Here is a 15,001-nt window from a genome sequence, read left to right as displayed (position 1 = left end):
TGGTAAATTGTTATATTGATTGGTTATCCATGATTGGTATATTTGTTTCACCTGTTAGCCCCTAGTAAAGTGCACTGAGTGTGCCAGGGCTGGTGATTCAAATGCTACTAGTGGGCTGCAGCACTGATTGTGCCACCCACAGGAGTAGCGCTAAAATGATGTCTTAGGCCTGCTTGCAGTGCCTATGTGCAGTCCAGGACTGCCATGTCGACCTGGCCAGTGCACCCACTGACCAGGCCTTATCCTTCCCTTTCTGTACATGTCAGGCATCCCTATGGTTGCCCTAGGTACCCCCCTGGGCTGGGTGCAGTGTATCTGAAAGGTAGGGCATGTACTGAGGTGTGTAACATGCCCTGGTAGTGAATTACAGCCATTTTCGTTTTTCACTGCTGAGAGGCTATCTTGCTCATAGGATAGAATGGGGAGGCTGTTTACATGCCTATCTTCCCATAAGGGCAAGATAGAAAATCCAAGTTTGGTATCTTTGTGTTCAGAATTTAATTATACATCTTTAGAGCAAGATGGTTTTTAAATTCACTGTGTGAGAATAGCACTTTTTAGAGAGTAGCTTTTCTCCTGTTTAACCTTCCTGTGTGCCTGTGTGCTGGTTGGCTGACTGGTGTCATGTGATGGGCTAGGTGGGTCCAGGAGCCTGGATGAGTCAGCAGCAGGGTGAATAGGGAGATCTGCTTTAGATGGGTGGGAGGAGTAGTCCCTGGGTTTGAGTAGGGCTGCCCCTGCCAGCACAATGCTGGCTCCACCCCTGCTGGCCAGGCTGAGGACTCTGCCTCTGCTGGCACAAAGAAGGCTCCACCTCCTGCTGAGCGTCTAACGACCCTGCCCCTCACTCTGAAAGGAACCAGGTGCTCCAGAGCGGAGCACACCCAGGAACCAGTTTGAGCAGGGGAATCCCCCCACAGGAACAAAGAGAGACAAAGACTTGGAGGGGTATAAGAAGAGGACCCCAGACACCTAAATTTTAGATCACTTTGGAACTAAGAAGAAACCTCTGCCAAGGAGAAAGCTGAAAAGAACTGAAGAGGAGAAGACTGCCTGCTTGCTGTTTTGCTTTGCTGCCAAGGAGAGGGGAAGGACTTTGCTGTGTCCCCTTCTTCTGATTCTGATCTCCAAGAGCCTGAGAAGAGCTGGCTCCCTGTTAAGAAGTCCCAGGAACAAAAGGACTTCACCACCAGCTCCCCTGGAACTCTGCTGAAGGAGTTCTGACCTGCCTTGGAGTGCTTGCCCAGTCTTGGGCCCTCAGGAGGTCGTTTTGCTGTGTTTGGGAGCTGGGAAGCAGAAGCGTGAAAAAGAGTAACTGGTACCCAACGCATCATCCGATTGCGTGTCGCAAGAACGAGAGTGCGAGGAAAATTTCATCGCAGCGCCATCGCAGCACCCAGAGTCCCCGCATCGCCGAGTGCGTCGAGCATCGTTCCGGTGCGAGAAGATTCCTGACGCTGCGAGGGTCGTCGCAGAACCAGTTTGCGGGCCGCACCACTGTCGGTGCGTGAAAGTATCCAGTCGCTGCGTGTGTCGACGCAGAGTCCCGTCCCGTGACGCATCGAGGGTTGCGGCACCAGAAGTCAACGCCGCGCTGCGCATCGCGCCGCACCGAAGATCGTCGCATCGTACCTGTGCGTGAAGCTTCCCCCTAAGAAACCTACGCAACGAAAGCCAAAGTCATCGCATCCTCCCCTACAGATCGGAGCCAGCGCATCCACCTCTGCTGCGTGAAGCAGGGCTGCTGCAAAGCCTCCCCAAGATCTCAGGAGTATCGCATCGCCTTTGCCATCTTCCTTGTTATAGCTTTTGGGAACCTTATCGCAACTACAGGTACTGTTGGGCACAAGAGTGTCGCATTTTGTGCATTGAGAGTCGCATTGTGCAGGAAACTGACTTTTACATCCTGGAGTACTTTCTTCAAACTCTTGAACTATCTTTAAAGTAACCTTTTTAATTGTATGTTGGTTTTTCTGAAGTATTTGGTCTTGTGAAGTTTTTAGTAAAGATACCTTATTTTTCTAAAACTGGTGTGGAGTAAATCTGTGGTGTTTTCACTGTGTTACTGTGAGTGTTGGTCCAAATACTTTACACATTGCCTTTGATAGCCTAGACTGCTCAGGCCAAGCTACCTAGAGGGTGAGCAGGGGTTATCTTAACAGTGTATCCCCCTTTCCCTGACTAGAAGCAAGGGTCCCTACTTGGACAGTGGTACCTACCCTGCCAACTAGAGACCCCCAGATCTAACAAGCGGTTATTGCGCGAAGGATCCAGGGCAAAGGGCGAGCCCCTTACAGGAAGGGAAACACCTACTTGTCAACATAGAAACAGAATAGCAAGCGCAGATGCTTGCTACTCACACAGTAGCGGCTCCTGGAGGGAGTGCTTCGGGGTGGAGGGTTGGGGCGTGAGAGGGGCAGGGTGGGGGGTAGTAAACTCCGGATTAAGGCCGAACGGAGTTCAGTAACTAAATAAATGAATAAAATGAATTACATTGCACGCTGCATCGTCGGTTTGGCGTTGTGGCGTGCGCAATGTAATTTGTTTTATTTATTTATTTAGTTACTGAACTCTGTTCGCCTTAATCCGAAGTTTACTACCCCCCACCCTGCCCCTCCCCCGCCCCTCCCCACCTCCCCGCAGCACTCCCTCCAGGAGCCGCAACTGTACTCGCAGCTTTTTATAGCTTAATTTCCAAGATGATCACCGTAACACGGAAAGCCTTCTGGTACTTGTGGAGAAGTGTGGCTCAATGTGGAGAAGTGTGGCTCAATGATTAGAGCGGCAGACCCTGATGCAGAGGTCTAGCCCGGGACCAGGGTTCAATTCCCCGCCTCGGCGGGTCTTGGGCTCAAAAATTCCACGGACCTGATAATTCTCGCCTCGGTGCCATTCCAATCATGGAGTCCCACTCTGCAACTCTGGGCAATAGCTTGCTTAATCTCCACAACGGCCCCCACAACGCTAAGGATGCCTGGCCTCCACCTTGGGGGTGCCCAGGAGTGGACGCCTCACAGGGAAAAGCCAGGATGGGTTCCACAGCGGTATTCGTACAAGTGCCTTGAGACCCTTGCGGGTGAGTAGTGCGCTATACAAGTATCAATTTACATTTAAACCATTTACAAGCCTTTGAAGAGGTGAGAGGTGAGTCACCCTCAATCATACAGGAATGTGGTGAGGGTATGCACTCAAAGCTTCGCTACTGGGATCTGTGCCTTCCAGAATAGTGCTGCGCATATAGGGGCAGATTTATAAGCCCCGTGCGCCACTTTTGCGCCGCCGTTGCGTCACTTTTGTGACAGCGGCACAAAGCCAGCGCCATGCTGCGGGCTATTTACAACGTGACGCATCTAGGGAGATGCGTCACGTTGTAAAGCTTGCGCCACATGTGGGCGTACCTGCACAGGGGGGGGGGGGCATTCCGGCGCAGGAACGCCTCCGAAAAGTGGCTGAGTGAAATCTACAAGATTTCACTCAGTCACTTTTCCGGCCATGCTGCGTCAAAACCCTGCGCCTGCTTGAAGCAGGCGTAAGGATTGACGCAGCATGTTAGGGATAGGGGCACCCCGAGCCTTGCTGGAGCTGCGTCGCAGTTGCGACACAACTCCGGCAATGCGCCAACCTTACGCCGGCAGATGTGTCACGCATCTGCTTGTCCTTGCGCCACGATGCGCTGCATTGTAAATGCGGCGCATCTGCGGTGGCGCAAGAGCAATCTTGCGTGACGCATCTTCCCTGGCGCATTCATGCTGATTTGCAGGGATGCGCCAGGGAACATAAATCTGCCCCATAGAGTCATAACAACATGTACATTTAATAATTATCGGGTCCACCTTCCATGGGAGAAAAAAATCTATAGCACCAGCCCTGTGAAATAAGGGATGTGCTGAGCACCGGAAATCACCAGCACTAGATGTGTGACAGCAAAAATCTGAACAAGGTTTCAGTAGTTAACTGTTGAGCTGCCTGCCATCTTGCCTAACATCCAGGGGCATGCCGCCCCTGTAGACCCCGCAGCTGCGGCCAGCACAGGTAAGAGCAGCCAGCGCAAGATACGTGTTTTTTAATTTAATTCATTTTATCCCTTCGCATGTCGACTTCTCCGCCCCCCACCCCGCCCCCGCCAGCTCCACTACTCTTACCTGTCGGCCACCACTGAGTCCCTGTGGTGTTCACGCTTTCAGAGGACCCCCATTCAGCCCAAGGCCAATGAAAATCTGTGAGATATGGGGGAGTCAGCGGCCCCTCAGGGGCCCCTCATCACAGTCTGAATTGGGGGCCCAACAGTTTGTTTTACACCACTGCTATGGCTGTGTGCTCTGGCTTCTCTGATGCAGAAACTGCAGCACAGATCTGACACTTTCAGATCAATGGAACATTTCCCCACCATTAGTTGCACGTTACTGGTTCCCTGAACGTCAATTATTTCCTTTAACCCATGTGTGTAGCGCACTGGTCAGTCCAAGCTCAAGGGCCAGCTGTTTTGTAAACTTTAGATAAATCAAGGGTGTTGAGGGTCGATGTGATGTTGTCTGTGCAAGATTTCATGAGAAATGTGACTGTCTTCTTAAAAAAATGTGCTGGCGCTATCAGCCAATGGAGAATATTTTCTCCCTCAATAACCATGCTTTCCATATTAGCAGACACGTTTATGACCGTTGGCACTCCTCAAAATTTAGAAAAATCCACTCTTGCACTGCTGATGAGAGAAATGTGAATCGGTGAAAACGCTGCCTCGACCACTCATGTGATGGAAGAGGCTGCGGAAACTGCATATTTTAGTAGGAGTTCTCCGTGCTCACTCACCCAGCATACATTCCTCCCAATCAGAGGCCGACGAGGAGACATCATCACCGTTTTGTCAACTGCACTCACTTTATTGAAAAAGACAATTCTATCCAATACAGAAATGTCAGAACGTTCTCCTGTCAAAAGGCCGGAACAATAAATATTTAATCAAACACGAGAAACAGATGAAAGGACAGCTATTTAATAATGTTGTGAGAGAAAGCCATTAATATACCGCACCTGTGACTCACCGGAACTCCATGTAGTCCTTTCAGGTTTAGTTCTTCCGCTTACACTGAGCATTATAAAGCCATCGTTATCTCCTGCGTTTTAACTCTGGGCGAGTTCTTGTTTTTATTAAAAAATAAACTTGATACTTTAATGTTTCTAATCCTGAAAATATATTATTCATGTTAAAAGGATTCGCAGCACAGAGGTCAGAAAAACATTCATATCGTTCACTTTGCACTTTAATTTCAGAGAAATGATGGCCAATTTAGAATAGTACAGTCGATGTCGGCCATCTTCAGAAAAAAGCTACACGGTGTTATCTCCTTGTGTGGACGTCACGCCTTTAAAAGAATTTGTTCAATGTTAACCATCGAAGATCAAATATTGAAGTTGTCAGCCATCTTGGATGATGTTTTGTTATCTGTTGATCACCTGCGGAGGGAGTGAAGTCTATAAATCATTATTGTATCACGTTTTAGATTTAGAGGCAGCCAACTTTGATTTCTCGTGCTTCCCTGTGCTTCTCAGCAGTTGAAAGGCAAAATGCTAATCTATAATAAAAAAAATAACTGCTGATTTCTGCTGTCTTTTTTCCATTGTTTAAAACCACAAGTTTTAAACAACGTCTATACGGCGTCTATATTAACACATAATTAATATAGACGCATTTTTCCTAAGGATTTCTTTATTTCGAATTTGTGAAATGCCACTTTAAAAAGAATTGCAGAGCTCCATGCGTTTTATAGCTGTGACTCTAGCTCAGATTCACTCGTGAGTTGTACTTGCTAACAGATTACCAACAGAGAGTTCTTGCAGACTATTTATCTTCGAGGCGACCTCAGGCGTTGCCTGGAAAGGCCCATGTGTGTACTGGCTGCGGTCTTTACTCGGAATCCCTGTATTGGTCTAATTCATGCACACCAACAGGTCAGTTCCACCTGTACTGCCATCTCAGTTCGTTTGAATGGAATTTAAACCTGCAAAATCGCCCTTTCTGTATGAGAACAGTTAAAAAGTAGATATTTTGCTGCTAGCAGAAGCCACTACTTTTTAGCCCAAAAATATTGCTGCATGATATGCTTATTGAATCACGCTTAGGTCTGCTATTAGGAGACGCATAGTGGCAAGACTGCTGTTGCTAGATGCTAACGTGAGTGTTTGTCGTAGGGGCTGCCTTTGGTCAACAGGAAATAAAGAATATATTTAGTGATAACGTTTAAAAAAAAAAAAAATACACCATAGACCTATACTCAAAATCAGGTGCCCAACTTAGGTCCAAGTGGCGGGATGTAATATATTTTCTTATAGCCCTTACAAAATTGAAGTCATATGGTGTTTAGGTCTTATGCACCATATTCAATATTGAAACGCATATAGAATACATATGGGTAGTAGAAATTGCTTATATGATAATTGTAGTAATTGAATTAGAAAATTAAATGAATACACAGGATTACATTTTAATGACTTATTTTACATGTTTATGTGAATCACAGCTGGTAGCGTGCCTTTGAAATTTACATTGTTTTTCTGCGCTTGCTGAAGCAAGCCAGACGTTTCTTATCTAAAACTGCAATTCTAAACAATTTATTTTTTGAGATAGAAGTGATGGTTATCTGTGTACACTTCCCACAGAATATGGAATTATGATTGGTTTTTGTGCCTTTATGTGTTTCACATGGGAGCCTGTGATGTCGAAAAAGGATGATACATCCACTACAGCACAGACCTCCATTGTGTGCAAAATCACTGATTCCCAGAAATTAAACTAAAACCATGATTAACCTCAGTCTTTCACCCTCTTGTCTTGCTAAGTAGTATTTTTTTATTACTACTGTAGGTGTGGGTCAAAACACCATATGTAGATGGCTCCATCCACACTCTTGCTTTCCTGGTTTCTTTCACTTGAGGTCCTTCTCCTGCTGATATTTTCTGGTCTCTCACCTGTGGCATTTGCTGGTCTCGCACCTACGTTTGTCTGTTGGATACTGGGGTTCTGACTCTTACCTGGGGGTTCCACAAAGGCGCTAATGAATCTGCTCTACAAACCCAGATGCGCCTAGGGAAAGTCTCCCAAGGTTACCATAAATACATTCACCATCACAGCAGTATATGTCAGAATTATTTGTCCTGCCTTTGGAGCAATTCCTTAACCTGTGAGAGAAACAGTCTAAGGCGAATGATCACTCTACATCTGGAAGCCATCTCAGGATGATCAGCTGGTGTGGCCCATGATGTTTCATCTCAGGAGTCTAGGGACAGTTCAGCTATGAGAAGTTAGGAAGATTGGTGGGCATTGAACTTCTCAACTGCCGGATCCAGCAAGTACAGAGGTGGAAAGAGCTTTACCTCTGTATAAGATGGGATAGCCAAGAGTCGGTCAATGTACACGCATGGGCATCCACCGTGGTCTGACAGGACCTGATCTGTGTACAGGTTACACATGTAGGATATATGCATGCACTGTCTGTCTAAATGCAACACTTAGATAGTTGTTATCCTCAAACACTAGCTTGTATCTGGCCTTCCTGAGCTTAATCTCAACACCGACTGCCTTGACAGTTGCCCCAAGTTGTACCTTTTTACAGAGCAAATGGTCTTCTGTACTTTCCGTTTCCTGCCACTGCTATGCTTCACCATAAGGCAAGGCAAGCAGCAGTTCGCCTGTGCGGCAAGATAGATTGTTAGCCTTTCCTCACATTTTTTAACTAACATTAACTCTCATGAATATCCAGAAACATATATTGTATTCAGTCTGTTGAGCTGTTCATTTCAATGACGTAAGCAAACTGGCCTCTTTGGCATTTCAATGCACCCTTTATCCTAAAGTTTTATATCTGCAGCATTTCTGTACCTGTGTAATTTGCTAGAACACATAGCTGCACTGGATGGGAAGTGGGAATAAATACTGTGTCACATTTCTAATAAGGCCGGGATTTAAAACCATATTAATCCAATTGAAGAGCCTGCTATAAGCATTACCATCCCTGCAAGATCAAATAATTCATGTCTTTAAGTGACTCCTGGGCCAGAATCCAATCACTATTGATATCCCACAGTGATAATGGTAACAGTTTTCTTGTGGGGGCACCTTGTTAACGCCCTAGGAGCCTTGTCGGAGATTCTCCAGTCCGCTGCTCATCTCACTGAGCAATTAGATTTTTTTTTTACCCCATCTAGTCAAGCCCCCTCAGCTTTTTCTAAGAGCTAAGCAGCTAGTCCACATTTGCAGAACATTCGCACGAGATAAAGTATACATTCAATAGGAATCATCTGTGGTTTCATTGGTTAACTGAGATATTTGGCATTAGTCTGGCCAGCCAGCACCAAGGTTGGAGACCTCTTTATCTCAAAAGCATATCTCTCTAACCGCTAGAAAATCATAAAGAAAAAAAACAACGAAGCACTTAATTAAGGTTTTAGTGGTTTTTGCCTAGACTTAGAAACTCTCTTCCTGGACATTTTTACCCAGTACTATTCCAAAGACCACGCCATCACTCCTGTTGCATTTCCATTGTTTCAGCCAACCAAGCATTTTAAATGAGAAGCCAATGTGTTCCATGACTTGTGCTTATTTGCTTGTAGTGCGCCCACTATGAACTAGTTGCCCCGTCCCTAAGTCACGTTCTGCCAGCTTATATACACCATGCCTGCTTTTGACACAAAGTCTAGTTGTGGCCTTGTACCTCTTAGAATACCATCCCTGCTTGGACCATGTGCCCACACTCCTGAACATTGTGTATACTGGCTGGTTTAGTGGAAGGGACACATTAGTTGGAGCAGCGGAAGGTGTTGAAGCCTTTCTGAAGTGGATGGGTGGGCAAAAACTGATGAGAACTGCGAGCCCCAAGAGTTACCGGGCTGTAGCCAGTGAGATGACGGGAGGGGTAGCAGTTTAATGCAGTTCAGACATTTTCTGTCAAGGGGGTCTTTACATTCTCTTATGCCAACCTCCTGGTACTGTCTGAACAGGGGTGGTGGAGCGAGCTAAAGAATGATGATGGATTAAACCCAGAACAGTTGACTGGGGGCGAGTGTTTGATTTGCTCAAACGCTCCGTCCATCATCCCCTTTGGTATCGCTTTGGAACCTCCTGGTACCATCATGCATCTTAACCAATATTGTCTTGTGCCTGACCTGAGGCCCTTTAACTTGTCAAGCTTGACGCTAACTTTTCTGTCTGTCACCCTGAATTCGGAGGTCACTTCAGTTACCTTGGAATACCACGTGCCATAAAGATAATGTATCTCTAGCCTCATTTTTGTTTTAACTGGTCTTTTATCTTACGACACCTGTTCCACAAGGTTTTGTCTGCTTAAATACAATTATTAGGCACTTCAACTAAATATCGATAAAATACGCTAGAATTCTGATATCATGTCACAGTCACTGGCCTCTGCCAGGTGAAGGGTATTGTAGAACGTACCAGCACCTCGGGTAAGGCTCAAGAACTTTAAGAGAGTCTCTTTTGCGGCTTCACTTAATACATACCCTGTCATCACCCAGGGCTGAAATTAAGGCCTTAAATTGGCCATAAAAGCACCTCATCATTTTAAAAACCTTTTTGCACAGTTACCTGAGGATTGCAACTCCTCCATCCTTATTGAGCATAGCGAGAGCAACTGGAATTATGTGGCAGGGGACGACCAAATTACATGGCAGGGTAGACTAGATTATGCGGCACGAAAAGGCAAGTTATATATAGGAATGCTGCAAAATGTATATATTATTACCTCATTATTTTGTTATTTTTACTGATGTTAACATGGTATGGGTAAAGGTTTCACCTCATTAGTACCACTTTTACACCTTAACACATCAATAAACAACTGAAAAGTGACCTGTCAGTGTTTGTGAAGGGCCTTCCAGTGTGCGGCAACTCGCGTTGCTGCATGTTTAGTAACCTTTGATCCGTTTATTTTAGGAACTAAGGGGCATATTTACAAGCCCCTTGCGCCACTTTTGTGTCACTTTTCCCATGTTAAAAGTGACGGAAAAGTGGCGCAAGGGGCTTGTAAATCTGCCCCTAAGTTTTTTTTGTTAAAACCTTCACATTATGCAACAGATGGTGGATTATGCTGCAAATGTGGCAAATCCATAATTATGCAGAAAGTGTTATGGGCACAAAATCGCATAATTCCACTAACCATGAGTACAAGTAATGCCTCAGTTTAGCTCATTTTGAAGATATTTTGACACACAAATTGTAAGACTATCGTATATTAACATTACGTTCAAATTATGGTTACTAGATTTGGAGCCTCATAGCTGTTCTTAAACTAGTAGATAATAGGCACTCGATCCCCTTCCAGTTCTTATTGAACCTTCCCCTTCATCCTCTGGGACTGGATCTGGACAGATCCCATGGGATGCCCAGCTTCCAGCTTTGCTCTCAGATTTGAAAGGCGTAACACAGGAGAATTCTGCACGCCACATCACTTAGGTAGCGGCTATCCTTTTCTGTATTGTGTAAATCACATGCTCCCAATTCCCTAGACTTCCAAAAAATGGGGAATTACTTGCTCGTTTTTAACAACAGGATTTTATTTCTGAGGGTCAGAAGATTGTTGGGCAGAGATATGAGTTATGCATTCGGTGTAGATTCTCAAGAAGAGAGAGCACACGTTAAGCAGTTCCAGGTTGTCCTTACTCTACTTGGAACTGGACTATGTTCCAGGGGTAGATGAGACGAAAGCACTGTCGATCTCCTATAGGCGGAAAGACTGGCTAAGTCCAGAAAAAGCACTGTTGCACTCTGGGGTTTCCAGCATGTTGGACCCTGATCTGGGAGGAAAGACCATGGCTGGAATAGGAGAGGCCCTCGGGCTGTTCCTTCTTTGGGACTGGCCAGAGGTATTAACTAGGCCAGGCCAGTTTGGGATTAAGGAAGCCTTGCTGTCCAGAATATTGGTGGTGAGACTTCGACCTGCGTTGAAGCACTCTTTGAGAAACTGTTTAAGTCTGAAATAGTCCATGAGATTGGTTTTGTGTCTAGTCAAGAATGGTACGTGTGTATGGCTGGCCGTCTGTGGGTGTTTTGCCCACATGATCTAGGACGGCCAATTGGTTGGTTTCTGATGGCATCAGTCTTTGTTATTAGCAGTAGGAGGATTCTGTAGACTATACGTATGTATGCATTATGCGCCGTTGACATGTACCTGTTTTAAGACACTACATATAAACTATAACCTTCAGACTGCCCTGAAACACTTAAGTTAATTTTGAACGCATAGGCCCTTTTTGTTGTCTCTGTTTTGCCTGAAATTTTAGAAAAGATTTTTAAAATTCTGAGGCACTCCATTAGACTTTCATGCAAAGGTGGTATTTCTTCTTAAGATATTGGTTAACAATTGTATGCACCTTGTAATGTTGAATTATTGAGTTGACTATAGTAATGCCAAAGTTAAGTGCTTCTTTTGGAGGAGGGAATGGACAGTAGGCTTTATCTCCTGGTGTGGGATAGTGGTCTGGGAATGTAATATGAAAATAACTGTGGGCCCAGTGTAGTTTGATGCCTCTAGTCTGTCAGCCGAATATGAGATGTTACATCGCATGCGCTACAACAAGCTCATTTTGTATTTTATTTTTGTGTCTTCTTTTATATTTTGATGTCGGAGGGGATATGAAGACTTTTGTAAAATGGATAGATTTTGAGGGGTTTGAGTGTTAGTATTGAAAGATAGACACTCTTGAAGTGTCATTCAAACTTTCCAAGAGCTGAACTCCAGCTAGATTTGAATCTTCCAAAGAGTTTCATCCCTTTTGTGTGGTTTTACTGAGAAATCTAATGTAAACTTAAGAAACACTGAGACTTAGCCTTGGATCGGGCATAATCAAGATAAACAAATCTTTATGAAACAGCCACTAGGTTCTTAATGTTTTGAACTGTCCTGCAACAGTGCCTGGTTTTGTTGCATCATGAAGGTGAAAGGGTAGCTACATTTACATCGATGGGTAAGGCAAGGGGTAACCAGAAGCACAGCATATTACGAATAATGGTACAATCCAAGAGGTGTCGGCAGCTCCTGGGAAAGGAACAAGACCATCAAACATAAAAGGCAGAACAGGTCCTGGAAAGTCATTTCTACTGAAGGACTAACACGGCCACTTCCACTTCAAGCTTTGAGTCCCAGTGGCCAACGCTTGATGTCCATACTTAAAACATCTTGTGTGTCAATGGTGGAAGGGGTGAGGAGGTGAGGGTTGGGAATGCCTTAGTCTTCCATTTACATCTTAGAGTCATGTACAAAAATCCTGATTGTTTTGGTAAAGAGCCAGCCCCACTTCCTTCAGTAATGGAGGCCTTCACTTCAGTGCAGCACACGGAGGGGGAGATGATTCTACTCTGATGGGAAAACTGTGCCGGTGTTGAGAAGGGAGTCACAATTCTAAAGCCGGCATGAGGATCTCAGATATAGGACACCTTATCTTCTCAAACTTACGTTTTTTTAAAATTGCTTGGTGCCAAGGGCAGAATTGCATTTTCCAACTTTGGCACGTTGGGTGTCCAGCATGTCTTATTAGTGGTCCTCAGCTTGCAATAATATCAACACAGTTCTGATGGGACAATGCAAAACAAACGTGGAAACTTTGCTACTTTATATTTCCTCAAAGAGCAACAATGGCAGAAGCAGTTCCCACTAGTAAGAAAAATAAGTCTCATGTGTCACTGAAGAGTCGCTTTCTTAAGCTTGTCTCCTATTTCCATCACGCATACTTTGGAGGTAAAAGTCAACTGTCTCAGCAGTTCAGGCAGTTTGCCAGTAAATTCTTTTCTGGCTCTCTAAATAAGGCCATTCTGTTTTATTATTTAAATAAAAATGAACCTTAAATATATAACACATAAATTATCTATACATTTTAAAATCCTGTGTTCTTCTAGCCATTTCGAGAGATACATCTCTCGTTGGACCACTATGGTTTTTAGTCACGTCCTATCTTTCACTCATCCTCTCTGGGGTGCAAGAGCTGGGACTGTGGGTGCTGAGGGCCCCAGTAGAACCCTCAGTCTTGAGGCACAGGGCTGCTTTTAGAGCTGGGTTGCAGTTAATAACTTTGCTGAACACTTGAGTGCCCCAACTCTGTTCTTTGTCCCTCCAGTTCTGAGGCATGTGGCAGCAGCTTAGGTTCCTTCACTTGCCCTGCAGCCCCAGCTCCTAATGCTAGAATTCCGTAGTCGAGATTTGAGTCACTTCTGATTGCAGCTCTTCTCTCCTGCTGCGGGAGCCGCGTCGGCGGTTGTCCATGTCTAGTCATACCGGCTTGTTCATAACCTCTGACGGAGCGCAGGTAGACACACGCTCCCGGGTGGCGTTTTTGGCCCGTGTGAAGCTACTCTGCTCCATCCTGGCACGGAAGGGCAGGCAGAAGTCACGGAAGCAGCGTTTGAAGTTCTCATCCAGGAAGGCGTACAGGACAGGATTGAGGCTGCTGTTAGTGTAGCCAAGGGCAATGCAAAAGTGCCAACTGGCAATCACGAAGGGGTTCTTCTTGTCAATGTCCACCATGGTCCAGACTATGACGAAGATGTGGATGGGTGTCCAGCAGATGATGAAGGCTGCTACCACTACCAAGACCATGCGGGTGATCCTTCTCATATTGCGGTCTTTCTCTTTGGAGCCAGAGAGCAGACGCACACTCTTCAGGCGGAGGATCATGAGACCGTAGCAGATGGTGATCACCAGGACAGGAACCAGGAAGGCAAAGATGAAGACACAGATCTTGGTGACTGTGTCCCAGTAACCTTCGGGGCCTGGGAACTGCAGGGTACAGTAAATGGTGCCAGCTGTAAAAAGAGAAACAATACACAGGTGAATACCATCTTCCTGATAACATTATTCATATGCCTATTAAGCATGAACCATGGACTCACTGTTTCCAATAGAAAAGTACTGTGGAGTCCTTTGGGGACTTGAAAAGCACGTCTTGGAGTAACTGGCCTAGACTATTGTTTGGCGATAACATTAGGCATTTCTGAAAAATGAGCCCCAGTAAAAGGCTATTATAACACACAGGATTCTGTAATCACTGTATAAATGGCATTCTCTAATTTCATTACAATCAGAAACTTGTGACGCACCCAGTCTCTGATTTTAAAGAAAAGACGTCAGAGCTCGACTATTATAAGTTAATACAGTTGAGTTCTGATACCACAATGCCTGCTACCAGAGCCAGCAGCCAAGGTGAAAGGTGGGTCAGGTCATACAGCATAATCGAAAACAGAACCTTGCTTTTCTTTCTTCTGCTCTATTTTAATAGCTTACAATGACAAGCAGAGAGATTATGTTTATTTTTTTGCACACCTTAGATAGAGGAAAGCTAGAATCTTTCGGCATCGTTCTACACATTCAAGCAGATTTCTTTTTAGCTGCCTTCTATTGAACTGTTTCTAATGTCTGTTTGCAACAAATATCTAACAGGTTTTTGATATGTTTAATTTTTCACTAGAGGTTTTATTTTCATTCTTCATGTTTGCCAAAATGCTGACTTTTTCATATGAAAGAGCTATGCACCAAGGTTTTACATGGTTAAGGTGATTATGTGGCCACGTGTTATATGGGATAAAGTACCCTTTGGGTTACAAGATAAGGATATTCCAAGTCACCTCGGCAGGAGCGGCCCGTGCAGGTAAGAGCGGTGAGCCGGGTTGGGGGCGTTCGACAGACGACCACGAGGGAACATTAAATAAATAATTCATTTTCCCTCATCGTCGTCTGTCGAAATCCCCCCCACACTCGGCCCCACCACCCCATCGCTCTTACCTGCACAGGCTGTAGCTGCACCTCGGAGTTCCATAATCTAATATAGCTCGTTCCTCTATAATCATGGAACTCCTTGTGGACTTGCAATATCCTTTTAATGTAGAGCAGGGGGTACTTTAGCGCTTGTCTGTTGTGTCAAGGCGTAAATATACACCTTTAATGACAATCATATTCTAGTGAGAGATATTTGGACAAGATGTTACTCACAGTTTTTAAATCGA

At 45.1% G+C, this 15,001-nt stretch overlaps 1 protein-coding gene across 1 annotated transcript in view; it reads right to left on the bottom strand.

Moving 5' to 3' along the window:
- Window positions 1–4,930: 4,930 nt before the first annotated feature.
- OPRD1 (opioid receptor delta 1) overlaps window positions 4,931–15,001 on the bottom strand; it is a 193,161-nt gene continuing 183,090 nt past the window's right edge. Inside the window, exon 3 of the mRNA XM_085647661.1 lies at window positions 4,931–13,804. Within this exon, the coding sequence (XP_085503787.1) occupies window positions 13,272–13,804 (533 nt within the window). The 3' untranslated portion in view covers window positions 4,931–13,271. The remainder of the gene's footprint in view (window positions 13,805–15,001) is intronic.

Source organism: Triturus cristatus, chromosome 3_2 (assembly GCF_964204655.1).
Source record: "Triturus cristatus chromosome 3_2, aTriCri1.1, whole genome shotgun sequence".
Lineage (NCBI taxonomy): Eukaryota > Metazoa > Chordata > Amphibia > Caudata > Salamandridae > Triturus > Triturus cristatus.
This window is presented reverse-complemented; position numbering and strand designations above follow the sequence as displayed.